Source organism: Sceloporus occidentalis, unplaced genomic scaffold (genome assembly GCF_023333645.1).
Source record: "Sceloporus occidentalis isolate IW3139 unplaced genomic scaffold, rSceOcc1.0.p SCAF_7, whole genome shotgun sequence".
Classification (NCBI taxonomy): domain Eukaryota; kingdom Metazoa; phylum Chordata; class Lepidosauria; order Squamata; family Phrynosomatidae; genus Sceloporus; species Sceloporus occidentalis.
Window position 1 is genome coordinate 66764135 of NW_028316987.1, and position 26648 is coordinate 66790782.

The 26648-nt window shown below is 40.5% G+C and overlaps 1 protein-coding gene across 2 annotated transcripts in view; it reads left to right on the plus strand.

Moving 5' to 3' along the window:
* Positions 1 to 23806: 23806 nt before the first annotated feature.
* SLC25A13 (solute carrier family 25 member 13) overlaps positions 23807 to 26648 on the plus strand; it is a 144147-nt gene continuing 141305 nt past the window's right edge. The window contains exon 1 of one of the 2 annotated variants that reach the window (XM_089533193.1): positions 23807 to 23876. In XM_089533193.1, coding sequence (XP_089389319.1) covers positions 23865 to 23876 — 12 coding nt within the window. In that variant the 5' untranslated portion in view covers positions 23807 to 23864. The remainder of the gene's footprint in view (positions 23877 to 26648) is intronic. The other variant, XM_089533194.1, reaches the window with a different exon arrangement.

Here is a 26648-nt window from a genome sequence, read left to right on the forward strand (position 1 = left end):
GTCTAGGATGCGTGTCTGACTATGCCTGGTTTCTCCTTTCCACTGTATTACAAACTCCAGGAGAACATGGTCACTTCCACCTAATGATCCCACCACTTGCACCCCATTAGCCAAGTCATCCTTGTTGGTTAGGATCAGATCTAAAATAGCTGACCCCCTTGTTGCCTCTTCCACCTTTTGGACCATGAAATTGTCTTCCAGGCAAGTGAGGAATTTGCTAGACCTTGAGGATTTTGCTGAGTTTGACTTCCAGCAAATATCAGGGTAGTTGAAGTCGCCCATCACTACTACATCTCTCCTTTCTGAGTGTGTGGTCATCTGTTCTAGAAAGGCATCATCCAATTCCTCAGTCTGACTTGGGGGTCTGAGTTTGCAGGAGCTGGGCAGAGCAGTGGCAAACAGGGTCCTGGTGATGTCCTATCAACAGAGTTGCCATGAGTCAAGATCAATGCGAAGGCAGTTAACAACAACAAACCAATAAACTGTCTCAGCCTTCATCAACCTGCTGCCCTCCAGATGTACTAGAGCAATGGGAATTGGAGTCCACCTCTTCTGAAAGACATCAGAAATAAAAATAGCAGAAAATGTATCCAATGGAGGAAAGCAAAAAGTAACAAATCTGGATAAAGTGGTGACCTTCTCATAAATTAGTCAAAGGTTTGGACTACATCTCCCAGAATATCAAGCCAGCATTCTGGGAATGATAGTTCCATAATGTAGTATGTCCATGCTTTGGAACTATTCTGCTCATTGCAAAAAAGGCTCTTTGCACATCCATCTGTCCATACCTATTCAGTTTTTGGTTTTGTACCTTGTAGCTTTACTCATATGATTTCTGGTATTCTTATTATGGATTGTTTTTCATCTGCTAGCCACTTTAGCCTGAGAAATATGATGGTTTCATTGTTACACAGCTGGCATTTGGCTGTGGCTGGCCTGAAGCTGTTGAATTAGAACTACATGTCATTACTCCTTGTTTACTTCATTTATCCTTGAGAAGGTCCTGTGCCCATACATGAATACATTAGATCTTGTTTAAACCAGACTTGCCCTTGTAGATGGAAATGAAAGCAGATGCTGCACAGCACAAGCACTCTGCTGTTTCTTAGAACTATCAGGAAGCTACCTACGGTGAAATCTCAATTCTAGAAAATCAGATATTCTACTTTAAAGGAAATATTTTAAATCACACCGCTCTGGTTTTAATCAGAACTGACTGACATTTAGACTGCATATACTATGTTGCTTTTGCTATTTGCACCATTTTGACATTAAGACTGAGAATCTATTCACAGCTACCCACTGGCATCACTAGGGTTGGTGTCACCTGGTGCGGTAAGTCATGGTGCCACCTCCCCATTGACCTCCTCCCTTACCACACCATACATAATCATTAGTAATAGTTTTTGTACTACTGTTACTTATTCATCATAATTCCTATGAATCACTGAATGTCATGGCAATAGTTGTGGCATGAAACAACGAGCAAAATTAAAATTAAACCTTTAATTTACAATATCATATGCACAGCCTCAGTGCATTTACATATGCATAATTTCATGAGGTTGAAGTGCAAATTTTGTAAAAGGTGATGTTTTTAAAGAAAATTTTAAAAGAATAAAAACTATTGTTAAAAATTAAATATTTAAAAAAACCTAAAAGAAAACCCGAGTCTTCCTCTTTCTCTTCCCACTTAGCCTCACCCCACTCACACCATTTGTTAGAATCACAGAATCATATAATTGTAGAGTTGGAAGAGACCACAACGGCCATCCAGTCCAACACCCTGCCATGCAGGAACTCTCCATCAAAGCATCTCTGACAGATGGCCATCCAGCCTCTGTTTAAAGACCTCCAAGAAAGGAGACTCCACCACACTCTTCAGCATTTTAATGGGACACAGGTGAATGCCACAGTTCATTTCTGCCAAAAAGGAGATGTTTGAGGTGCAGTAGTGTCATTCCCCTTTAAAGTGTCACCTGGTGTGGTTTGCACACACACACTGCAGCTACCTGGAAATGAGTCCCAAATAAAATTTGAAGGATTAGCTTCTAGGTAGACATGCATAGGATTGCATGTTTGTGCAAAGGGTGCCTAAGATCTCATGAATTCCCAAGGACATATTTTGGTTGGTTGGCTGGGTGGGTGGTGGTGGGTTTGTATGTTTGTTTATTAACTGTTTATGAGGCGTGTGTGTTTGCATATAGTTAAAAGGTCATAATGTTTTTGGACTTCTACTTTGCACAGAAGAGTAAGCATCCTCCCAGCTGTGAAGATAAAAACTCATTTCACATAATGAATAATGTAAACAAATAGAAATATGATTCCATGCTACGGCTTAGAGGTATCATTCCAGAACAGAGAAATAAACCATTGTATGTGCCATACATGTTACTTGAAAAAGATGAATAAGTATACTGGATGCAATCCAGACTGGAAAAATGCAGAACAATGCCGCAACTGTCCTTCTATTAGCTTTCATTTCTGTCTCACCACAACAACCCCTTGCTAGAGTCCTAAAGTCAAAGATGTGGCTAGCAAATTCCCATCAATATGAGAAATCAAGGCCAAATTATTTGGACTCACAGGCTCCCAAGGCTACAATTGGATGCAGACTTCCTTGGGAGTAAGCACTACTGATTTAGCAGCACTGACTTCCTAGTAAAACTGAGAAGGAGATTAATTGTAAGCAGTAGTGTAGCAGGGAAAAAAACTGGCTACTACATCTGAGCAGACATGCAATCGTGTAGTGATAAATTTGGGGGAGCAGGTGTCATCATAAAAGTTATTACAACCACACCCTGAACAGGAAGATGGTCATAATTTGCTAAAGGGAAATGGATATGGTGGCTAAAAAAATGGCACATACTATAAGGTTCATGCCCTGGCATGGCACACCCTTCAACATTCTACAGATGAAAACTAGGACATGTGTCTCCAAGCTACATCAGAGCCTAGACAAGATTGCAAAGGTTACTAATACCTACCTACTCCATTTCTGTTTATGGAATGAAATGGAACATGATTTTACCCCTTGTCGCAGGCAACAAAATGTTTTAGGCAAGCCCTGGTCTCACCTGGGAATCATAGGTATTGTCAAGAATACCTAGTTGCCTAGTAAGAACAGAAATGCCCTTAGATTATTTGGTTTTTAAAGGTTCATCCCTGACATAAAACACTGGCCTTTTCAGTTTTTTGGTTTTTTTTTTTCATTCTCCAAAATAGTTTATAAATAGTTAAGACTATGGTAATCAAATTTTAAAATATCTCTCCACCACATTGCCTCAAATCTTTTCAAAGAATTTTTGCACTTTTTTTAAAGAAGTGTGTTGCTAGCAGTATTGAAGCTCACACTTCGTCTGGGTTCTCATGAAAATATTTGCTTGGAAATACCACCCAAAGCAAAGACATTTTTATACAGCTACTCAATAACTTTGTGAATCATTTCCCAAACAGTACACTGGTAATATTATGATAACATTAGTAGTGTAAACCAACTACTGAGACCTGTAATATTTAAGAATGACAGTGTATCTGCTTATGTTTAAAGAAAAAACATTTGGGGCCTATGAGAAATGTGTGAGAGGGACGAGGAAGTACTAAACAAAAAGGAGTGAGATTTTCTCCTCCTTTACACATCCATATACATGTCCCCCACCCTTTGTTGTTGTTTTAACTGCCATCAAGTCGACTTTGAGCTATGGCAACCCTATGAATGAGAGACCTCCAAGTCTGTCATTCATCAGTCTTGCTCTTGCAGATTCAGAGCCTAAGGCTTCCTTAATTGAGTCTATCCACCTTTAATGTAGTTTTCTTCTTTTCCTACTGCCTTCTACCTTTCCAATCATTGTTATCTTTTCTAGTGAGTCATGCTTTCTCATGATATAGCCAAAATATGACAGCCTCAGTGAAGTCATTTTGGCTTCCAGGGAGAGTTCAGGCCCAATTTGCAATAAGACCCATTTATATGTGTTTTTGGTGGGTTACAGACCGCCTCTTTGGGGCGGGCTGCACCCGCCCCTTTCCCCACTGTATCGGGGCCTCAGTGTCCAGAGCGGCAGCCGCTGAGGCCCCAATCCGCCGCTTTTCGGGCTGCGGGGAAGCAACAAAAGGCCCCTTCCCCGCAGCCTGAAAAGGGGTGTCCCTGGGGCTTCAAGCCCCAAGAACACCCTGCGGCGGCGGGGAGGAGGAGAAAGGGGCCACTTGGCCCCTTTCTCCTTTGGTCCGCTGTGTGCAGCTATCTGAAGGCTGCGCCCAGCGGACCAAACCAGGAAGGAGCTCCGAAACGGAACTCCTTCCTGCTCCGTGGAAAGGGCGCATTATGCGCCCTGGCGCGGAGCGAGGATGTCACGTCCGCGCCGCCCCGTATAGAGGCGGTGCGGTCATGACGTCCTCATGGCAGCGGCTGTGCGGAACGGCTGCTGTCATTTTGTGCGCACAGAGCACCGCCCCTTTCTAACCCTAGTAAGCGCTCCGCACGTACTTTCGTGCCCGTCTGTAACGGGTCTCAAGCAGTCCACAGTATCTGTGGAACTTTTCTCCAGCACCACCTTTCAAATGAGCTGATTTTCCTATCCACTGTCTTCACTGTCCAGCTTTCACAACCATACATAGAAATTGCAACCCACATTCTCTTATATCTAGGGACAGCTCTACCATTATACCGAGTGAGGCAACTGCCTCAAATGGCAGATGCAGGTGGTGGTGGGCAGGTTGAAAAACCATGCTCTTGGAGTGTTGCAGAGTATGTTCCCAAATCTCAACACTCTCTTCTCCAGTCTCAGGGTGATGGGGAGAAATCTCAGGGAGAGAACACAGCCTTGAACAGTAGGTGTACATATACTTTCCTCATTTGTTAAGTGTGTGTATGTGTGTTTATTGGAATGGTATACTCTGTGCAGCCGTGCTTGAGCTGTAAGGTATCATGTTTCATTACATCACCAAGAGCTGTCTTGTGTAACATCACCTTTGAAACTTCACTTCTTTTCTCTTCCCACTGAGCCTTGCACCACTCACACCATCTCTTTGTAATTTTAAAGGATTGCAGGTAAATGCCACAGCCCGTTTCTGCCCAAAGGCAGGTGTTTTTGGAGCAGTGGTGTTACCCCTCCTTTTGGTGTTACCTCTTCTTTTGATGTCACCTGGTGAGGCCCACACTCTTTGCATCTCCTAAAGAAGTCCCTTTTTCATGCACGCTTCTCTGCATGAAATATGTTGGTCGTTCCTTCTTGTTCTTTGCTCAGGCAGCAAAATGTTTTACATAGAGGTGAAGTTATTTCCGTATGGCCACTGACTATATCACTAGGGGATTTTCTCTTGCTCTGAAGTGGCCACAATTGGCCCTCTTCTCTATAGGCCTAGATTTCCTCTGTCTGGATTAGACAAATAATTTAATAAAGGCTCAAACAGGGACTTATTTCTACCAGGAAATAATGAGAGGCCTCAGCATATTGTGAAGGGAGATCTCTTAGGGAAAGAGTATATAAGATTGTTACATGTATTTATTTCTGCAGTATATTTTCATAATTTATTTTGAAAGAAATCATTCATATTGCCTTCTCACCAAAAGCAAAAGGATGATTTGTTGTTCCTTTTGCTTTTGTTTATTTTGTATATTTTTGCATATTTGTCTGTTAAATAAAAATATAATTATAATTAAAAAAACAAAAGCAAAAGGAAAATGATTTCTGTTTAAAGCACATTGATTTTGTCTTCTTTAAGAAAAGAAAAGAAAAGAAAAGAAAAGAAAAGAAAAACAACACAGACTGGCACCTCTTCATTCAGTATGTTCAACAGAAAACTCTATCTGGGGGACCTGAAAAAATCTCACTCAAATTTCTGAAAAAGACAAGGCTTGGATCCTTGCTTAATGTGAAAGTCTCTCTTGGTGGAGTGAGCTGTTCTTACAACTCCAGAAGACATAATGTAATCTACATGGCAAAGTAACTGATTTATTTTCATAAAGTCTGCAAAATCAAGTTAATCTGTGATGTAATTATAACAAAGGAGCTGGTAATTAGCTTCTAAGCCATACCAGATTCTTATCATAATAGCTATTAGCATGGTGATCAATAGCAGCTCAAGACAGCTAACCAAATATGGCGAATAATCTCCTTTGTTCCATGGGTGCAAGGGTTTTGGATCTTAGCGTATTAATACTGTCTTCCCCCTGGATTCTAAACTTCTACTTTAACTGTCCAAAGATCAAAGAAGTTCAATTCTCTTGTGTTGTCATTGTGAGTGACAGCCTATGTGAAATTCTGTAGTTCATCCCCTTAGAAGAAAAATAATAATACCTTTTCCTTAGTTAGATCGGCAAAATCAAAGTGATCGCCTGAGCACCTTAATATTGTCGTTCAAGAACAGGTCATTTCTAAACTTACAAAAGAGATCTTTATACAAACAATTTCCTAGTATAAATAATTCCCTGCTTTATTGTGCTTTTGAAAATAATTGTCATAATTTGGCTGAGATCTACAGAACAACATTAGGACATTTATGAACTTCATTGTGCCCAACAGAACTTTTAAAAAAGCCCTTCTCTGTTGAATTTTAGGAGCTGCCAGAACCAGAACTGAAAGAACAGGGAATAAAATCAGGTTATACACAATTAATATTCAAAAAATCTAAACTTCATGAAATGCCATCAAATGACATAACACACTAGTGCAAAATAAAATAAAAGTTGCAGAAAGTAAAACACAGAACTTGAGTATCCATGGATTTTGCTGTCCTTGAGGGGAACTAAACCCCAGCATATACCAAGGGCCCACTGTATACCGAACCATCAGAAAGCAAAGGTGTCACTATCTCACCCACCTGCATGGACAATTTTGGATTTTGGAATATTTTAGATTTAGATATTTTAGACTCAACCTGTATCTCCATAAAGGGCTCTTTCACACTACACAATTATAGCACTGTGACCATAGAATCCTGAAATTTGTAATTTGGGGAGGCACTAGGGCTTGCTTTCTGAGAATTTTAAGTCTCCCTCCCTAAATAACAAATCCCAGGATTCCATAAAATGTTGCTGTGGCATTTAAAGTGGAATCACAGTTCTATAATTATGTAGTATGAAAGGGCCCACTGTCTTTTGACTTGTAAAGCCAGAAACAGTCCATCAGAAACTGCAAGGAAGCTACAAGCACAAACTAGTCTTAATGGTTATTAGATCTGGGCCCTTGAAGAAACACACACTATACTCTGAGGTCAAGGGGGGGGGGTGGATATGTGCTTAGTCCAGCACTAACAGAATAAATCTGCAAACCAACAGCAATGGTGAAATCTGGATTAGGTCATCCCATTTGGAAAAGAGGAGTAATGTGGGCATCAGGGAATAGTGTGGATACTTTTGGCAGCCAAGCCTGGAAAACTGAGCTTCTGTGAGGTTAGGCACATCAGTAATCAAATTCCTCCAGGGTGTTTGAATATGGCCCAGAGCAGAACAGATAGAGCTATTCTGTATGATACATTCTCTGGTGAGTTTGCATTGTTAGTATTGCTAAATGGCTGAAGATGGGGCAGATTACAGAAGAATGTATCTAGAAAAGCCCTTTTTATAGTGATCTCAAAAGAATATATTTCTGCTATTTCATTCTTTTAAAAAAACTAGATTTCCCATGTATCTGAAATTTAAGAAAAAGTATGGATTTTTCATTTGACAAATGAACTCATTTCTCACTGACTATTTCAGTTTTCTCATTGTCTAGGGTGAATTCACCATGACTCTTGGAAAATAGTAATACCATTAGGAGATACTAGTAATAAAAATTAATAATACTTATCATTAAAATGTGATAATGTTTATATAGCATACACATGACAGCCAACATGGTGTAGTGGTCTGAGCATTGGAATACAAACTGTGGAGATTAAGATTCAATTCCCTGCTCAGCAGTGGAAAGTCATTGGGTGACTTTGGACGAGTCACACACTCCCAGCCCCCGAACCCCCTGTGATAGCTTCACCTTAGGATCAACGTAAGTTGGAAAGTACTTAAAGGCACACAACAAAAAGCATGCACACACATATTACCATCCCTTGGTGACTGAGGTACTTTACAAAATCCCCAAAAATATAACTGCGTCCAAAACCTTATTTAAATATCTCTACTCCAGTCAATATCAAACAGATTTCAAGGCAGCTATGAAATACTGACAAAATGCATACAATGGAACTGGTAGACCATGCTGGCTGGGAGAGTCTGGGAATCTGCAAGGATTCCTGAATGGTGTTTCTAGCACAGTCTGCTGCACACATACCTCTTCTCTGTGTTCCACTACTAAGATTCCTCATTTATGTTATGGGGATATTGTTACTAGCTTAAAGGGCTACCATAGGGATTATTGTGATAACATTTTTGAAATATTGTATTGAATAATATATAAATGCACAAGCTTGTGAAAACTAATGTGCCAATGCTGTCTGGGGATTCTGGGAGCTGAAATCCAAAAGTAATTTTTCAAAACTCTTCCTTTTATGTCTATGAATGTTTGTGTCTGTGTACACATTTATAAAATACATTCATGCTCTAGAGCCTGGAAAGGTTTCTCTTGACTATAACGCCTAGAACCCCCTGCTGGCATGGCTACAATAACCGTTGCAAGCTTTGACACACAAATGCCCACACAGTCCCAATGTAAACTGTGCATTATAGTCAAAGGGGAGCTAATTTGTTGTTGTTGTTGTTTTTAAAGAATACAACACTTTTTAAACAACTGTTTTAAAAAGCAAATTTGAGTAATGGGATAAGAAGCTCTGATCCTCCCAGTTTAGCTCTAACTTATTGAGTGTCTCTCTTATTTACTGGCAAATTCCCATATGTCTTGTCTATTCCATTAAATCTTCAAGATTTCTACATGATAACCTATGTAAGCATCTAATGGAAAAGAGGAAGAATGGCTTTAGTGATTCCTCTGCTTGACCTCTTGAGGAAGTTACTTAAATCATGCCATATCCAGACTATGTCATGTCCTGTCATGCTGGATAACAAAGTGCCACAATGCAACCTGAGGCAACACAAGGAGATAGCTTCTCTCATTTTTACATGCTGCCAGTTCCTGATCTTTGCATGTTGAAACATGTGAAGACTGGGAAACAAACATTACAGTACCTATTATACGAACTATGAGGCCAACTGTCAGGTTGGAAGTAGGTGCTGTATTAGTAACACACGCACACATGGACAGTCTTCCAAGTTCTTTTCTGAAGGAATCCTCCACTCAGCAAACTTATCCAGGGGCAGCCACGTTGGCCACACAGCAAAATACAATAACATCCAAAATCTACAAAACAATGATACCTTTATTGGGTCAACCAAAAATGAACAAAATACACCACGCAAGCTTTTGAAGCTCTACTGGCTGCTTCATCAGGCAAAGGTGCTAAAATCATACAAGAGAAGAAGAAAGAAATGACAATGTTAGAGGCATAAGCCTACGTTTTTTCAAAATGTTTTTGTTTTTGTCAGATAAGATGGTTTGGAGGGATATCAATGCAGGCAGAGGCCATGTGGGCTCTGGGAGACAAAGAGTTGTAAAACCCAGGCAATAAATTCCTCTCAGCACAATTTCATCACACCTCCATCCCATCTACTGCAGCGGAGCAAGAGATCATTTAAAGTTGCAGAGCTCGGTTGGCTTCATTAGCCTTAACAGAAAGGCATCGACCTGATTATTTATAAAATATTTATTAACTGTTGGGGAAGGGGGAAAATAATGAAGTCTGCCTTTTTATAAGCCTTGATTTGTACTTCTTTCTTTTTCTAAAAAAAATCTTCCCAACTTTAAAAGGTTTTGCAAGCAGCTGTTGGAAATTTCAAATATTCTACCTGGTGAAGCACCAAATGAATAAGCTTTGAGATGGTGAAATATAATGACCCGTTTTTTGGGAGAAATCAAGGAGCGATGTGGGGGTCTGAGGCAGGAACATACCTTCAGTACCACAACAGACCTAATTGCAAAAACCTCATTTACTGCGTTTTGCCTCTTCTAGCATCTGAAAAGTTAGTGATTGTATCAGCAGTCTAAGAGGCTAAGCAGACTTTGTATGCCTACAAAAATTAAGTCCTTTCAAAGGGCAAAGCCACAATGCAAGGATTTTAAAGACTTTTCCTGTTCATTAAAATATATTTGAAGACTGATAAATCTTCCATGGATGTCAAACAGCCATCTTTTATGTCTTAATTTGAAAGGTGAATTTCAAAGAGCTGAAAAGAATAAACACCATGCAAAGCCTTTGGATAGTAATGGCAGTAATTTTTTGTTCTCTTCCCTCTGCCCCCATGAAATAAACTGTAGCCTAATGCTATGGGTTAGAAGATAAGGGAGTTGAGCACAAAGGAAGGATAATATAAAATCCAAAAGCACTGGACAGAAGTAGGAATGAACAGAGATAATAATATAACCAAACATACATAATTTTTGAAGTTTACTGAAATGAAGAAAAGAAGTGAGGATGTGCAGAGTTTCCTTCTATTCATGTCAATGAGACCACTCTCCCCCTTGAGAGCTGTATGAATTGGGATCCAGCAAGCAGTGGTGTGGAAGAAGCCGTGATGGATGGAGGATTCCATGTCAGTGGGGCTGAATCCTATAGTCCAAAAAGGTTTGGTTTCTTGGATAGATCTGTTAAAGTTTATGCTCAAACCTGGAGCAGATGCATTGTCCCACTGACATGGAAATCACCAGCTGCTTCTGGGTGAAAGAGAAGGATCTCTAGAAGACACATTGCCCAGACTTGCTAAATAAAAGAGCCAAAAGTGTCCTCTATAAACATGGAACAGATTTTGATGAAATATTTGCTTAGAAATTCAGCTATTGTCAACTGTTATTAAAATACAGAATTTAACTAACTTTCTAAATTTTGTCTTTGTTGATGATTGGGGAATAAAAGAAGACTTTGATTTCAAATGTTACTTTCAATAAATAGGGGGAGGGATGGAGAGTTGAATTCTATGGTGCAAAATGCCAGATCACAGGATTTAGTATACTGGCTGAGGTATTCTGATATCTGTAATAGTACCTTTTCCAAGCTCTGAGAGATTGTGATAGTTTGTTTGTTGCCAAACAGTCTAAAATTCTGTGAGCGGACAGTATGAACCCTAATGCTGCTGTGTGCCTTCAAGTCTTTTCTGACTTATGGCAACCCTAAGGTGAACCTGTCAAGGGATTTTCTTGGCAAATTTGTTCAGAGAAAATTTGCCATGGCCTTCCCCTGAGGCTGAGAGCTCGTGACTTAACCAAGGTCACCTAGTGGGTTTCCCAATGGCCAAATTGGAAATCAAATCATGATCTCCAAAATCATAGTCCAAACTCCAACCATTATACCACACTGGTTCTGTATATGTAATTACACTTTTCATGTTTCATTTTTCTTACTTGAAAAATCACATTTGAAATCACGTAAGACTTCTGCTTGGGCCTGCACTTAAAAGGAATTGCAAAAAAGATGTAAGGCAGGGGTGGGCAATTTGTGGCTCTCCAGATGTTGTTTTGCAATTGTCATCAGCCCTTGGCAACATAGTTAGTGGTGATCAATGATGCATACTGTAGGCCAACAACCTCTGGAGGACCACATGTTGCCCAGCTGAATATAAGGGAATTTGAATTTATTTTTATGATATAATAGAACAGAGTCTAACTATACAGATGTTGTCCATTACCATTAAATATTTGTGCTGATGGAGTGACTTGTTTGTAAGATTGTAAACATTTGCTTGCAAGGCTGGGATTTCTGTTAGCAATGGTCTGTGTAGTGCAGTGGTTTATGTTGGCTTAGGACTGGGGAAAACCAGATCCATGAATTTCATTGAGTGATCTACTATCTTTCAGTTTAATGACTACTGTTTCAACTTAATCTAACTCACAGGGTTGTTGCAAGAATTTGGAGGGCAAACTACATACATCATCTTGGTTCCTTGGAAAGAGAATAATAATAATAATAATAATAATAATAATAATAATTTGTTTTATTTATATACCGCTATTCCAAAGATCATAGCGGTGAACAGCAAGTAAGCTAATTAGCAAGTAAGCTAATTTGCCCCCAACAGTCTGGGTACTCATTTTGGCGACCTCGGAAGGATGCAAGCCTGAGTCGAGCTTGGGCCCTTTTGCTGGTCTTGAACTCGCAACCTTGTGGTTTCGAGTAAATGGCTGCAGTACAGACATTTAACCACTGCGCCACCAGGGCTCAGTATATATATATATATATATATATATATATATATATATATGAGATATATAAATGCAACAGAAATAATGTCAACTGCAGTATGTAGGGAAAACAACTACAGACTTGCAAACATGTTTCATGAACCATAGGTTGCATACATGCTTCATGAACCACAAAGCTGGACTAACCAGTAGCCATGCATTTCAACTTCAGACAATTACAGCCTGTCAGTTTAGTACTGAGGCACCATCTCCTTCAAGTATTTTAGACAAAAGCCTTAAATTTCTAGATTCATAGACTTAAGACCCTAAGACTACATCACTTTGACTCAGTCTAGACTCTAGGCTGAGTATAGATCCTAGAGAATAATACAATTTTTCACCAAATAATGTTGAAAACAGAGTGCTGTAAAGTACCATCTTGGATGCAACTGTTTCATCTTTCATAACTGAAGGTGAAATCCAAAACAGTTTGCTCATTTTATATTGTGTTTGTTAATCACTTCAATAAATATGGATTAGGTATAATAGTATAAATATTACTGTTTGCTTAAAGGCAACCCAAGTAACATACAGAGGCCTGAATCCTATTCATTCATCCCAACTAGAGTATATGCATTGACTCAACTGCTGAAGGGTGACATAACACATTGGTAAATCTTACTGATTCAGCAGCTCTGTTCTAGTTGGGACTAGCAATAGGATTCAAACTAGACAATAAAAACACAAGCGTTGCTGAAGAAAATGGCTAGATAAAGCTTGCAGTTTTTTTTATTTCTTGTGTCAGACAGAAGTCCTTCCTGAGAACTTAATTTGGGTAGTATGAACTAAATGGATACAGGGACCTAGGTTGTTTTTATTTTTTACTTTCCCAGATTTACAACACAAATCTTTGCACATTTACACAGAAAAAACTCTGTTTATATTCATTATGTACCAAACCCTAATGGTCAAGGTAAGTGTGTCTTGGTGTGAACTCCTATGTACTACACAGTTGAAAAAGAGGGCTTAATATAGCTTTGTATTAAAACTGGGGACCTAAGTGGAAAGCAAGCAAGCATTCTCTGTACAGAAATAAAACAAAACAACCCAAACAAAATGGATGTGGAGAGCACAAACAGAACAGTATGTTGTCAATGGAAAGGATGGGTCCACAGGACAATTATATTAAACAAACAAACAAACAAACAAACAAATAAATGGAGGCCATTGTAGAACTAATAGCAAAAGCTGAATGGCTAAGACAGAAAATCAAAGATAATACTGAAACAAATTAACACTGAAACAAATTAACAAGAGATTTTAAAATATTTATTTTGGATGCCCAGTTCAGATCAAGTGGGAATTATTTCACTAATCCTACTGTATTTCATAAATGATAAAAAAAAATAAAAATCTAGAAGCAGTTAATAAGAAAGAATAATTGCAAACACTAAATTTTGGAATGAGCTAGCAAGGTTAAGACAGCAAGAGTATGTCCACTCATTTGGAAGTAAGGACATACCTGAAAGTAAGTCCCATTGAATTCAGTGGCTCATTTGTGAGTATATGTGAATAAAAATTATATCGTTGCTTCTATTATAATGCATTTCAAAAATACATAAATATGTATATGCAGTGCTTGTCATACCACAGCCACTTTTCAAAATAGGATAAAATTAATTTTAAAGCTTTTTGTTTTATCTAAAACTTGAATATTTTGTCAGGAATATCTCAACCAACGTATCAGCCTTTTCCATAACTGATGATTCCCTGGATCTTTCATAGCAATTCTGCAATGAAGATAAATGATTATTGTTACAGTGTTTAGTAATTACAGTAGATTTTGATGAATAACCAGCTATATAATCATTTTACTATTTTTGTATTACAGTCAACAAGTGTCCCATATGAGTGAGTCTGTCTAAACTGTGAGTTTACTTATACGAAAGAAGATTTGATACAATATTCACACAATTCACACAAATAATTGCAATTATCAAGTGTTACACAATTTGTTACATAAAAGTCTTCAAGTTACATACTTTTTACAAAAAATATATAGGGTGTAAATAGATGTACATCCTGTTTTAAACAGTTTATTCACCATTCTAAAAGAAAATATCCCATAATCCACTTCATTTCACTTTGTTGATTTTCAGTTTTTTCTGATGATAAAAGCCTTTAAAACTCCAGTGGAAAAAGTTGATTTCCCCTCAAACCTTTACATTTCCCGTTGTTCTTGTTGTTGTGTGCCTTCAAGTCATTTTCGGCTTATAGTGACTCTAAGGTGACTTTGTCACAGAGTTTTCTTGGAAAGATTTGTTCAGAGAGGATATGCCTTTGCCTTCCTCTGAGGCTGAGAGAATATGACTTCCTCAAGGTAACCCAGTGGCTTCCATGGCTGAGCAGGGATTCGAACTCTGGTCTAGTCCAACACTCAGACTACACCACACTACATTTCTTAGTCACCCTCAAATAGCTTGCATTAAAAATGGGATAGCTGATGAGACAGAACAGAGAAGATTAAGAATTTAAAAACTAACATACAAATTCAATAATGAAAATGAAGTCAGTGAGATTAACTGAAAAGATGGGTTTTTTTTGCAAACGATTAACAGAGGGAAGTGCAGTGCACCTGCTCCATATGCAGGTGCACCGTACACAGCTTCCTGTTTATGTGGAAGTTGTGCCGACATTAAATGAATGGCACATGTGGCCACCAGGCACGCACACATGCCACGCCACACGCTGCACTGCCGCAAGCACAAGCTCCATTATATTGAATGGGGCTCGAGCTTACGCTGGATTTGTCTTACGCAGGAGGGGGGGTCCAGGACGGATCCCCCACATAAGGCAAGGCTCCACTGTATTGTTATAAAAAGAAAGCTTATACAAACAATAGCAGACTTGTAATGAACTGCATGTTTCAGGACAATACTATTTTTTTTCTTTTGGACTTTTGTATATAAATATTGTTTTAAAAAATACTGTAAAGTGGAAAAAAAGGGATAGCCCACAACTCTATATGGTTACTAGAAAGGTTCCCAAGGGAGACAGGTAAACCATAATGGTCAAGGTGGTCAAGTAGGTAACACCATTGTCCGTACTAATCCTGGACTCTGACTTTGCTCCATTGCAATACTACTTGTGCCTCAAAAGATATCCTCTCCTCCTGTTGTGAAATGGAAGAAAAGAAATCTGGAAATAATTTGCTGCTGTTGTTAGGTAACTTCAAGTTGTCTATGACAAGCATATGATGGATTTTCATGGCAAGATTTGTTCTGAGGAAATTTGCCTTTCCCTTCTTTTTAGGCTGATAAAATACAACTTGCCCAAGGTTATTTTAGGGAGTTTCCATGGCTGTGCAAGGGTTTGAATCCTGGTCTCCCAGAGTCCTAGTCCAGTGGTTCTCAAATGGTAGGGTGGGACCCCTGGAGTGTGTGTGTAAGAGCTGCTCAGAGGAAGTGCAAGACTTGAAGGCCTTGATCCCTACTCTTCTTCTTTCCAAACTTTTTTATGTGCAAAATTTACCCATGTGTTGAATTAAATATTGAATTTATGTAAATAAAACTGTTCTAATTTGAACAATATTATTTCCTTATAGTATGTTAGAATGAGAATTTACATGAATGTGCTAATCAACATATGCACACTAAATAAACAAAATATTTTTATTCATACACTATGTCGAGTGGAAGGAGGGTGCAACGTCCACGTGTATATATAAAGGGGAGGCTGAAAGGGTAAAACTTTTGAGTACCACTGTACTACACCACTTGCATAAGTAGAAATCATTGTAGGGTGTGCAGATGTGAACAAGAACATGGCCCCTGCACTTATAATGGTTGTGTAAAAGAAACAGTACCCTTTTCTCTATAATATGTGAAAGTGCAGGAGACCTCTCCTCTTTTGCATCTGGTCACTCTAAATCTCTGGAATACAAGAAATGCAACTACATGTTATGGCATTTTTACAGTTGCTTTTCATAGCTGATTTGCTCCTGAGACATCATGCCTGCTCTTGATGCATGAAACCACAGAACCACAATCAGCTGATTTGATAATTTACTTCTTCCCGTCTCTCTGGGTAGTCAAACTAAAACAGAGGAGAAAACCCCAAAGCCCACCATTCTTAATTTAAACCACCTGTTCTAGGCATATGGATATAGACACGATGGGTGTAGCCCAGTTATGCTAAAATCAATTGGAGAGTTGCTGTTGACTTCAATGAGAGATTGATTACTATTTTTTTAATCCTTGAAAAAAATGCTCATTTTTTTAAAATGCAAACTTCATGAATCTCTCAACCTCAATGCCAATTTTCATTAAGGCAGCTCACACTTATTCATATAAATAAAATTATGAAATATATATATTTTTTATTTTGGGTATCAGTCTGCAGGAAGACTGAATGGTTGTATTTGTTCCTTCATAATTCACTCTGTGATTTATAACTGGAATCCTTTGTACATGTATTAGATGCTTAATGATGATAGAAAACAAATGGACTGATTGTAGCAGACCAAAGCTTGCATAACATGGACCCCGTCCTGATACTCTGGAGGCGGGGGAGCAGGTGAGGAGGCTAGACTTTGTAAGAACAACTGCCAGTAATTTTATGATAGCTCCCTCTTACTTATGTGCATAAAATATTACTATGGGGCTTACTCTTAATGTCCCTAATGGGTGTAACAGTGATGTGATGTAATGAATTCAAGAAGTGTATCGTTATATTTCCTTGCCTGTTATGTTTCTGTCTGCTTGCTGTTATTTATTTATATGCCACCTTTCTCCCAAAAAGGGGTTCCCAGAATTAGGACTCAAGGTGGCTTACAGCTAAAAGGTGAACATTAAAATGGAATTAAGCTATTCAAAATAATTATAATATTAGATTTTATTTATATTCCGCCTTTCCAAAAGGATCAAGGCAGGTTACAATAGAATACATAAATAAATACATAACACATACATAACTAAAGTTACATATCCCCTTATCCCTTACTTTAAAACTACAATACCAACACTCTAAATACAAATTAAAATCAATTTAAAATAGGCAAGATGGGGAGAGACATTTGGGCAGATAAAGGGCAATCTACATCAGTGTAACGGGAAGGTCAGTCCGGAAAGGCCTGCCAGAATCATTTAAATTAAATGATTTCATACAACACTTTGAAAATCCAATTAAAAATAAAATGCAATTAAACAGTTCAGTTTAAAAACTATGCAGCACTTCCAGCCCATTCTTTACAAACTTTCTGAATTAAAAGCCTATTGAAATAAAAATGGTTTTGCCTATGAGCATTCTGGCCTCCTTTGACAGAAGCTGCAAAGTCTAGGGGCAGCCACTGAAAAGGCCCTACTACAATAGTGGTGGGACTGGGAGAATGCTCAGTAGGAACTAGATCTTAATCCAACAGTGCTAACCACTCTGGTTCCCTGCACCAAGGGTCTTGGGAGACAAGGTGTCAACTCCCTTTTCACTGGGAGCATTCAGAAGAACACCCACCAACAGGAGAGTTAACTGGACCCATCAAACTCATTCAATATGCCCACCAGCCACATCTACCAAATGAAGAGCTTGGGCAGGCTCCTTTCTGGCAGAGGTGTGGCGAATTCTGGAAGCTGTAATACCAAAAAGGAACTTGTCTAAGCTCTGATCAGTTGTAGTTTTTTGTGGATTTTTTGGTTTATGTGGCCATGTTCTAGAAGAGTTTCTTCCTGACGTTTCACCAGCCACAGATGCTGGCGAAACGTCAGGAAGAAACTCTTCTAGAACATGGCCACATAGCCCGAAAAACCCACAAAAAACTATGGATGCCGGCCATGAAAGCCTTTGACTTCAGTCTGATCAGTTGTGTGTTGGGGGAGTGTGAGGAGGGTCCCTGTGCATGTAGCTCTCCTCTAGGCAGAAGGGGAATGGCTGGGGCAGGATTCCCTCACATAGAGAAGATCTCTTTGTGTAATAAGCTGGCAAGCAGATAGGGTCTCCTCAAGTTAAATACACATAAAATTGCTGTAGAGGAGCATCAGTATGTCCAGGCTGGGTAGTGCTTTCTTAAAGTATGAGGAGAGATTTCATTATTAATGGATTTGATTAATATGTTCTCCCTAGGAATTTCAAGGTCCTCCAGCACAACACAATGGTCAATGTCTGCCAGAAGTCACACTGGGCAACCTAGAGATTCCCAGAGAGAACACTTTTCTGGGCATTTGTAGATCCTCCAGTGCAATTCTGTAGTCAAATTCCGGCAGATGTTGACCACAGACTTATGCTGGAGGGCCTAGACTAGAGATTCCTAGAGAGGTGTTCCCTCAGGTTTTAAAAAATGTTGTTTTATTTGCATTTTCCCCACTTTCACAAGGGTCCTGCCACTTCTAACACCAGCGAATGTGGAGAGCTCACTATATATCCATAATTGGGCTTAGGGAGAGGCTGGCCATAGAAGGACCTCCTCTTGGAAAAGATGTGCCTTATGAGTGACTATTTGCTCGGAAGATAATCCCATTAAATCAGATAGATTTTATACCCTTAGTTCAGATATGGGAAGCATGCAGTCTTCCAGATGCTGTTGGACTGCAGCTTCCATCAGCCCCATCCAGAACAGCCAATGGTTAGAAATGATGGGAGCTTCCATCAAATGCTATAATAGTGTAGTATGAAAGGACACTGTAAATGGTAGTATTTCGTAAAGATTTTTTATATATGTTGTATAGTATTATGGACCATAAAACTTATAAATAAAGCAAAAAAGAAAAGAAAGGACATTATAAATCTTGAACAAAACAAAACATGGAATAAGTCCCTTTGCATTTAGTCATATTTGCTTCTTAGTAAAGAGGTACTGCCTTACTCAATTAAAGTAACGATTAATATCCGAAAGATTGTTGCTATTGTTATTCTTGTTGTGTATTTTCAAACTGCTTCTGATTTATGGTCACAGGGTTTCCTTGGCAAGACTTATCTTGGATTAAAAAAAAATGTTTTAATGGATTAAAATCTGCTCAATTAATCCACACTTTTAAATCAGATTGATGTCTAATTGATTTAACTAGTCAATTAATTGATTAAATATTGCAATCCTAATAATAAATTAATTCACCAAGGAAACCTATGCCAAAGCTATGGTGACACAATAAAGAAATGGAGGCCACTGATGGAATTGCTCTCCTGTTTGTTTCTAAATAGAAATACTGTAATGGACATCAGATATGCAGTCTTTCTGGCATGCAGCGTTTCAACGGCTATTAGTTAAAATTATTTTTGATAGCATTTTTATTTCCCTTTTTTTGTCATTGGCACTTGTATTTATGCAAATCTTTTACCAGCTCAGAATAAGAATGACTCAACGCAGAGGGCAGAAATTGCTTAATGGTTGAATGCGATTAATCACAAACAAATGATTGAATAATATTTCCTTTCTCTTGATTGCTAAAATCCTGCCCGGGGGGGGGGGGGGGACATTGTTCTCTGTCTCTGGAGAGTTATTGATGGTCACTGCCTAATTGTGGACAAGAAATAATATTAGTAGTCCATTACAGTCTGTTAAATATTCCAAGCATATGTGACATGTGAGTTGATATGTATTCTGAGCAGGTCTGCCAATAATTCTCTCATCAGAGCTTCCTTGTTACCTCAGCTCTCTGCAGCTAGATACTGATAATTAATCAAGTGCAGCACATCTTTACAGCCTAAACAAATCTGTCACATATGAAAGATGATTGTGTGTCTCCCCCCCCCCCCCAATACATTCATGCCCAAATTGTCCTGAGCTGCAAAGTGTGTTTGTCACTATTGAGGGAAGAAATTACTTTCTTAAAAAAATTCAAAATACATGTATTTTGCTTGCTACACTCCCTCCCTCAGATATAAATTAGCATGGTGCCCTTGAAGTCTCTAGAACCATGATGATTTATGCCAACTGAGGGTCTAGCACACACTGAATATTTATGGCACAGGTTGCAAAATGGAAAGTTTTTATTTTTAACCATTTTTTCGCTCTCTCCGCCTGCTTTTTTTTTTTTTTTTTGCCTTGCTTTTAAGGATGATGATGGGGGGGGGAATAAAAAGGTTTTCAGCCCCCCACTTTCTTGATCTGATAAAACTCATCTTGACAAATATTATTATCAAAGTAGTTTGACAGCCTGGCTAAATCCTATTTCATAGGAACAATTATCTGCTAAAATGCCAAACTTGATGAAGGGAGGATTCAAGGACAACAAACTTGCGTAGAGTGTTGTTGGTGAAGTTCACCAAACTATCCATGCAAAGGGCATGTAGTCCATGCAACCTCAAAGCTCCAGTCCTGCTATCCCAGTGGCAACAAACAAGAGAGTGTCAGAGAGAGAAAAGAAGCAGGGCTGTTTACATTGGATTTACATTGGATAACATAATAGGAATGAGAAGGGCAGCTATGAAAGAACTAGACAGAGTCCTAAAGAGTCATGATTTACAACTGAGCACGAACGTGAGAATCATCCAATCCATTCTATTCCCCATTACCATGTACAGATGTGAGAGCTGGACAGTGAAGAAAGTGGATAAGAAGAAAATAAATTCATTTGAAATGTGGTGCTGAAAAAGTGTATTATGGACACTGTGGACAGCCAAAAAGACAAAGCAATGGGTCCTTGAACAGACCAAGCCTGAAATCTCCCTGGAAGCCAAGCTGATCAGACTGAAGCTGTTCTACTTGGGCCATGTCATGAGAAGAGTAAAATGCTAGGAACGCTAGGAAAGGTGGAAGGAAGCAGGAAGGAGGGAAGGTCCAAAGCACACTGCAGAAGTAATCCAGTTTGAGACCATTTTAACTACCCTGCCTGAATGCAAGGGAATTCTGGGAACTGTAGTTTTGTGAGACACTGAGGCCTGGTACAGACGGGCAGGAAGGGATGGCGAGACGCCGCCCCTTTCTGCCCCAGATCGTTGACGCGGCCACTGCATGAGTGCAGCATCAATCTGTCCCAAAAAGGAGCTGCGAAAAGCAGCTTCTTTCTGTACCACTGCCAAGGAGCTATTAGCGCCCTGGAGCAGCACAGTGAGGTCTTTTGTGCACTGCCATGTTTGGACACAGCGCACAAAACACATCATTAGTGCGTGCGGCATGTAGATGCGCATGCACCCAAAATGGCGCAGGGATAGTGCAGAGCGTGCAGATGCTTCGTGCTCCCCAGCCCTAATTTCAGCCCCAGGCCCCCACAAAGTGGTGGTCTGTACTGGGCCTTAGTCTTCCCTATCAGATAGCTGAGGTGCCACAATAAACTACAGTTCCCAGGATTCGCTGGCAGTCCAAAACACACTGCAGAAATAATCCAGTTCGTGACCCCTTTAACTGCTCTGGCTCAGTGCCAGCGAATCCTGGGAATTCTAAATCCTTTGTGTATGGAAATGAAGTTGCAGGTCCAATTTTAACGATGATCATTAGTGCACAAAACATAGGAAACTGGTCTTTATAGAATTATAAAGGGAATTATTTATGGGAATTATAGTTTACTGTGGCACCAGAGCTCTCTGACAGAAAGGCTAAATGTTTCACAAGACTAGTTCCCAGCACTCCCTAGCGCTGAGCCAAGGCAGTTAAAGCAGTCTCAAACTAGATTGTTTCTGCAGTGTGGTTTGGAATTTAGGTAGGTGTTTAAGCCATTCTTTTGAAGTATTCATTGTTATATGCTTTCAAGGCAACTCCAATAGCAACCCTATAGAGATTTATCCAGAGCAGGTTTCCCAATGTCTTTGGATGCACACACTGTAGAATTAATTCAGTGACATGGTTTTAAGTTTAACCGCCATGGCTTGATGCTATGGAATTCTGGGATTTGTAGTTTCTGAGCTATTTAACCTTCTCTGTCAGAGAACTCTGGTGCCGCAACAAACAAATCCCAGGACTCCATAGGATGGAGCCATGCCAGTTAAAGTGGTATCAAACTGCATTCATATGCTTCTGGGACTGAGTGGAGATTTGAACCAGGGTCTCCTGGAGTTCTGGTGCAATATTCAATCCATTTACATCATCCTAGTTCTCATCAATGGGATTAGATTCAGTGCTTAATTTGTAACACCAGGTTGTCCACTGCTTGCAGAGGAACGCCTTTCACATTAATCCCAGCTCTCTCTGTGGGCCCTTTAAAACAGAGAAGGCTAGAACTGGAAAGCTCTATGTTCAAATCTGCCCTTGTAATCTGGGCTCAGCCTCACCTTAATCCAATTTATAGTTGCAGGAAAGATGAATGGAAAGTGAAGGAATTTTGCACACTGGCACCTGCTTTGTGCTTCTTGGAGGAAGGGCGAAAGTGTACTGGTAATTATATATATATATATAATAAGCAGTGATTCAGAACCGAAGGCAAAGCATGCCTCAGTCATAAGCTCTTGCTCTGTTCCTGATAATCACAGAACCATGGCTGGAGTTGGCATGGAGAAGTTTCCGGGGCTGAGCTATGAATCAGTACCCTTGGCATTCACTGGGATTTTTGCCCACGAAACACAAATATTACACTGCGCTGGTCCAGGACCAATAAAAATAAAATGGTTTTTCTTCCCTACTCAAAGGTGAGAAGTACCTTTATTTATAGAGCACCCATTTTCCTTACAATCTACTACTGAGTGCAGTGGGACTCCTTCCTGAGGAGACACATGTACTCTTCACCTTTGATAGCTCCCATCTACACTGCACTTTGACCCCACTTCAAGAGCTCTAGCTCCAGCCTAGGATTTGTAGTTTTATGAGGGCCTTAGCTTACTCTGCCAAAGGGTGCTGGTGCCTCACGAAACTACAGATGCCAAGGTTCGATTGGATGGAGCTAGGGCCACTTAAAGTGGTGTCAAACTGCATTATTTCTACAGTGTAGATGCTCCCTTAGGCCTCTATCTGGCCCGGGTTTGATAGATTGCGCATATCGGCAGCAGCTTTGAAATTATTAACTGCCGTGGCTCAAGGCTATGGAGTCCTGGGATCTGTAGTTTTCACTCTGGTCAGAGCTTTCCGAAATATAACATTCATGCTTCTCAGTCGTGTTCAAAATAGAGGACCTTCAAGAGAAATGGAGGACATATCCAAATAAGAGCTAAACACACACTCAAAGAAACGTATATAAGATTCATGCTCAAAATGGAGGACTTGCAAGAAAAAAATGGAGGACATGACCCAAACAAAAAGCTAAAACATAGAGGTATATAATATTCAGTCATGCTCAAAATGGAGGACCTTCTAGGAAAAAATGGAGGACATGCCCCAAAATAAACACTGAGAGAAAAAAGAGGATTCATGCTTCACAGTCATGGACAAAATGGAGGACTTGCAAGAAAAAATGGAGGACATGACCCACATAAAAAAGCTAAAAACACTCATAGAGTAATAGATTATTCATTTTCTGGGGGAGGAAGAAGAGGAGGAGGCTGAAAAAATATATAATGGAGGACGCGTCCGGGAAAAGGAGGGCGCCCGGGCCTCAGCCTGTGGAAAGACAGCCGGGTCCGATCATGCGCATGCGCGCTACCTCCAGCTGCTTAATCCCAGGATATATGTGTATATAAAGAGAGAGAGAGGGGAAAAGGGAGGAAATGTTGGTTCCAGCCAATCAGCGTGCGGCGTCGGCCTTTCCTCTCCTCTGATTGGCGCGTCGGTTTAGAACGCAGCTCGCCGGCTTGCCACCAGTTTTACCTCTCTGTGGAGGGGGCGGGGCGGAAAAAGGCTGCGCGCGGTAAAGCATGGCTGCCAAGGTAAGTACTGTAGTCCCAACAACAGCAGCAGGAGCAACAGCTGCAGAGCGAACGTTCGAAAGCGCGCGCCCCCCAACCCCATCGGGAGCGCGCACGCGCCCCTAGCTTGTTATTGCAGTTATTAGCCTGTACTGTTATTCTGCTCAGCTTGGCCTTTCTGTTGTAGGCTTCTCCTATTGCTCTGGTGGAAGAGGCCTTTGGGTTCCTAGTGTTGACCTCCAGCCTGTCCTTGGGGGAAGCCTAGACCTCCCTTTTTGGGGGGCTGGGGGAGCCTCTCCTCCCCAAATAGAGGGTTTAAAGAGAAAGTTTTGCATCTACACTGCAGAGAAATAATCCAGTTTGACACTGCTTTAAACTGCCAGGGCTCCATGCTGGCGGAATTCAGGGGAAGGCAGTTTTGCCACACAATGGACTACAGTTCCCAGGATTCCACAGCACACACACACACACACACACACACACACACAGCCCTGGACAGTTAAAGCGGTGTCAAGATGGGATGGTTTCTGCAGTGTGGACGCAGCAGTCAAAGAGAGAAAGGTCCAAAAACACACTGCAGAAATAACACGGTTCGAAACCGCATTAACTGCCCAGACTTAGTGCTACAGGATCTTGGGAATTGTAGTTTATTGTTGGCACCAGAGCTCTCTTGACAGAAAAGGCTTAATTATATTATTATTATTATTAGATGTTTCACAAAACTACAGTTCCCAGAATTCCCTAGCATTCAGCCAGGGCAGTTAAAGTGGTCTCGAACTGCATTCTTTCTGCAGTGTGGTTTTGGACCAAAGAGAGAGAAAGGCCGCGTCTACATTGCAGGATTAATGCAGTTTGACGCTGCTTTAAGTGGCGCAGCATCATGCTGAGGAATTGTGGGAGTTGTAGTTTTGCAGGGTGACCAGAGCTCAGAGAGAAGGCTGAATGCTGGACGAAACTACAGCTCCCAGGATTCCATAGTGTTATGTCCCAGTTTGTATCCGCTGCCGAAGTAATCCACTTTAATGTTGCTTTTAAGCTGGGCCACAGCTAACAAAATGAACTTCAACAGGGAGAAATGTAAGGTACTGCACTTAGGGCGGAAAAATGAAATGCACAGATATAGGATGGGGGACACTTGGCTTAAGGAGACAACATGTGAAAGGGATCTAGGAGTCCAAGTAGACCACAAGTTGAACATGAGTCAACAGTGCGATGCGGCAGCTAACAAGGCCAATGCCATTTTAGGATGCATCAATAGAAGTATAGTGATCAAGGGAAGTAATAGTGCCACTGTATTCTGCTCTGGTCAGGCCCCACCTGGAATATTGTGTCCAGTTCTGGGCACCACAATTAAAAAAGGACATTGAGAAACTGGAGCGTGTCCAAAGGAGGGCGACTAAAATGGTGAAGGGTCTGGAAACCATGTCCTATGAGGAATGACTTAGGGAGCTAGGGATGTTTAGCCTGGAGAAGAGAAGATTAAGAGGTGATATGATAGCCCTGTTTAAATATTTGAAGGGATGTCATATTGAGGAGGGAGCAAGCTTGTTTTCTGCTGCTCCAGAGACTAGGACCCAGAGCAATGGATGCAAGCTCCAGGAAAAGAGATTCCACCTCAACATTAGGAAGAACTTCCTGACAGTAAGGGCTGTTCGACAGTGGAACAAACTCCCTCGTAGTGTAGTGGATTCTCCTTCCTTGGAGGTCTTCAAGCAGAGGCTGGATGGCCATCTGTCGGGGATGCTTTGATTGGGATTTCCTGCATGGCAGGGGTTTGGATTGGATGGCCCTTGCGGTCTGTTCCAGATCTATGATTCTATGATTCTAAGTGGCACGGCTCTATACTAAGGATTCTTGGGATTTGTTGTTCATTGTGGGCACCAGAACTCTCTGACCAGAAAAGGCTAAATGTCTTAGGGAACTACAAATCCCAAAATTCCATAATGTATCGCTGTGGTAGTCAAATTGATGTCAAAATGAATTAATTCTGCAGTGTAGATGCAAACAAAGGTAGTGGTGGGGCTGTAACCGAGGCTGCCTTGCTAAAGAGAGAGAGATGCCAGGGCTGAGGTCTGAGCTGTTGAGTCCACATTGCAGAATTAGTCCGGTTTGAACGCCACTTTAACTGCCAGGGCTCAGTGCAACAGAATCCCAGACCATTGGCCAAGATGGGTGAGGCTTTGGGGAGTTGAAGTCCCAAACACCTAGAGGAGCAGAGTTTGAGTATTGCTGATCTAGACCCTCTCTACTCATGGATACACTACCCCTGAGTACAGAGGTTTGGTTTTAGCTGCTATAACCAAGATTCATAGAACACAAAGTTGAAAGGGACTGCGAGGGCTGACTAGTCCAGTCCCTTGCCGTTCAGGAGCCATTGAACAATCCGTCTTGATAGCCTGGAAAATCTGCTTTCCTCTGACAATCACAGAGGTGTTGCACCTTTTTGTTGCTGTGTGCCTTCAAAGTCATTTCTGATTTATGGCAACCCTAAGGTAAAGCTAACATCTTGGTAAGTTTCTTCAGTGAGTTTTTGTCATTGCCATCCTCAGAGGCTAAGAAGTGTGATTTGTTTTAAGGTGGGTTTACATGGCTGAGCTGCGATTCGAACCTTGGTCTCCAGAGACATAGTCCAATGATCAACATACTACACCATGCTGGCTTGTTGCACCTTTACTGTGCTGAAAGAAGGGTCCAAAACACACTGCAGCAATAATCCAGTTTGAGACCGCTTTAATTGCCCTGGCTCAGTGCTAGGGAATCCTGGGAATTGTAGTTTATTGTGGCACCAGAGCT